At 33.6% G+C, this 2500-nt stretch overlaps 1 protein-coding gene across 9 annotated transcripts in view; it reads right to left on the bottom strand.

Moving 5' to 3' along the window:
• The window catches only part of LOC119583657 (longitudinals lacking protein-like), a 127703-nt gene that overhangs the window by 99520 nt on the left and 25683 nt on the right, over nt 1-2500 (bottom strand). For all 9 annotated transcript variants that reach the window (XM_037932254.1, XM_037932261.1, XM_037932270.1 and 6 more), the window contains exon 4: nt 855-1098. In XM_037932254.1, coding sequence (XP_037788182.1) covers nt 855-1098 — 244 coding nt within the window. The remainder of the gene's footprint in view (nt 1-854; nt 1099-2500) is intronic.

Here is a 2500-nt window from a genome sequence, read left to right on the forward strand (position 1 = left end):
GAGGAGGGGGAGAGGAGGAGGAGGGAGTGAGGAGGAGGGAATGAGGAGGAAAAGGAGGAGGAGGAGGAGGAGGAGGAGGAGGAGGAGGAGGAGGAAGAGGAGCAGGAGGAGGAGGAGAGAGAAGAGGAGATGAGGTGGTGGTTGTGGAGAGAGATGAAGTGGTGGTGGAGGAGAGAGATGAGGTGGTGGTGGTGGTGGTGGATGAGGAGAGAGATGAGGTAGAGGAGAAAGAGGAGTAGGAAGACAGGGGAGGAGGAAGAGGAGGAAGAGGAGGAGGAAAACAAGGAGAAAGGATAGGCAAGGGGAGATCAGAAAGAAAAACATGGGGGAGACTAAGAGGTCAAGGATGAGGAGGAGAGGCAGGAAAAGTAAGAAGAGAGAGAGAAGAAGAAGAGGAAGACAAAGGAAATTGGAGGGGAAGAGGAACAGATTGGGAAATATTAAGTAGAACTTCATCACTGTAACTGAGGAATTATACATTAACCATTTCTTTCCACAATGCTTTCTGACATTAATTTTTCCTCTTTCACTTCTTTTCTTTTCTTTTTTTTTTTCAAATAATTTAAAGCACATGTTTCTCTTTACATCTTGAAGCACTTATATGAACTAAAAAAAAAAAAATATCAACTTAGAACTAACATGTTCTTATATGATAAGACACTAAATCCTTCAGTGAGACATAGAGAATATAGTTACATCTTTGAAGCTTACAGATACTACTAAGGTATAAAACAAGAAAAAGAAAACGAAAAAAGTATCAACTTAAAATTACTAATGGAGACATCTTATTAATGACAAAGGGGGTTATGGGGAGAATGGGAACATGTACAGAAGTAACAGAGTATGACACATACCTGTGGTGTGACTAGCAGTGTTGGAGTCAGCATGGCCAGCAGCAGGGGCACTTGTTCGTTTCCGTCTCTTGCTAGGGGGTGACTCAGGTCTAGTGTGGTAGCCTCCACTTCCATCACCTACAATTTCGTCGTCTTTTGAGCCTTGGCTGGGGGCGTAACCAGCGGAAGGGCTACTTCGTCCAGAAGTACCCCCTCCGCCTATGGCACAGCTGCTATAACTGTATGACACATCTGGTCTATGCAACTGTTGGGGAGAAAGGAAACCAATAATAACAAGAGTACTATATATGCAACTCAGTGCATGTAACTATCTATGAATCCTGATTACTGATCTGTTTATCTGGACAAATATATCAAATGTATCACAATGCTATTATAAAATAGATATAATTTACTAGGTGTAAAATCACTTGTACACGAAAACTTAAGAAATTATTATTTGTTCATGTTCAGTTACATTTCATGAATAATGAACTGATTATCTTCCTAATATAAATTTAAAAAATTATAATAACAGTAACAACAGTAATAATAATAATAATAATAATAATAATAATAATAATAATAATAATAATAATAATAATAATAACAATAATAATAATAATGATAATAACAACAACAATAACAACAATAAATATCAAAACAACAATAGTAATAACAATAATAATAATAATAATGATGATGACAACAATTTAAAAAAGTGATAATAACAGTGATGATGATGATGATACTGCTTCTTCTTTCAGTAGGTGATTTTACAGTAAATACTAAATTCCATGCATTTATTACTGAGATGAATTTGTGGATCTAACTTTCAAGAGCAAGAAAGGCTATATGACCTCAAATTCGAAACTCTTTCAATAAAATACTTAATTTTAGGGGAAACATTTATTTCTCATGAAGTTTTCATATGGTGGTGGTGGTGGCGGCGATGATTATGATGATGATTATGATGATGATTATGATGATGATTATGATGATTGTGATGATGACGATGATGATGAAGATGAAGATGTGATGATAATAAGGTCTTTTCAGCTCCAGGTGTGACATAGGGGGATACATCCAGTTTCTGGCACTGAGGGATGCCAGCATGGCCTACAGACATAACTATATGAAACAGGCAACACTATTAACCATTAGTCCTACTGCCAATAATGATAATTGTAGTACTAGCATAATAGTGGTGATAATGATTATGATGATGATGATGATGATGATGATGATGATGATGATGAATAACAATAATAATAATAACAATAATAATTAAAAAAAAAAATAATAACGATATGATGATGATGATGATGATGATGATGATGATGATGATGATGATGATGATGATGATGATGATGATGATGATAATAATATGATATAATATATAATAATAATGATAATAATAATAATAATAATAATAATAATAATAATAATAATAATAATAATAATAATAATAGTAGAAATAGAAGTAGAAGTAGTAGTAGACAACAAAAATGGCAACCAAAATAATAATAATAATACAAATCTTAATAATATTAATAATAATTATAATGATAATAATAATAATAATAAATAATAACAGTAATATATGATGATGATGATGATGATGATGATGATGATGATGATGATGATGATGATGATGAGTGATGATG

Source organism: Penaeus monodon, chromosome 2 (assembly GCF_015228065.2).
Source record: "Penaeus monodon isolate SGIC_2016 chromosome 2, NSTDA_Pmon_1, whole genome shotgun sequence".
Classification (NCBI taxonomy): Eukaryota; Metazoa; Arthropoda; class Malacostraca; order Decapoda; family Penaeidae; genus Penaeus; species Penaeus monodon.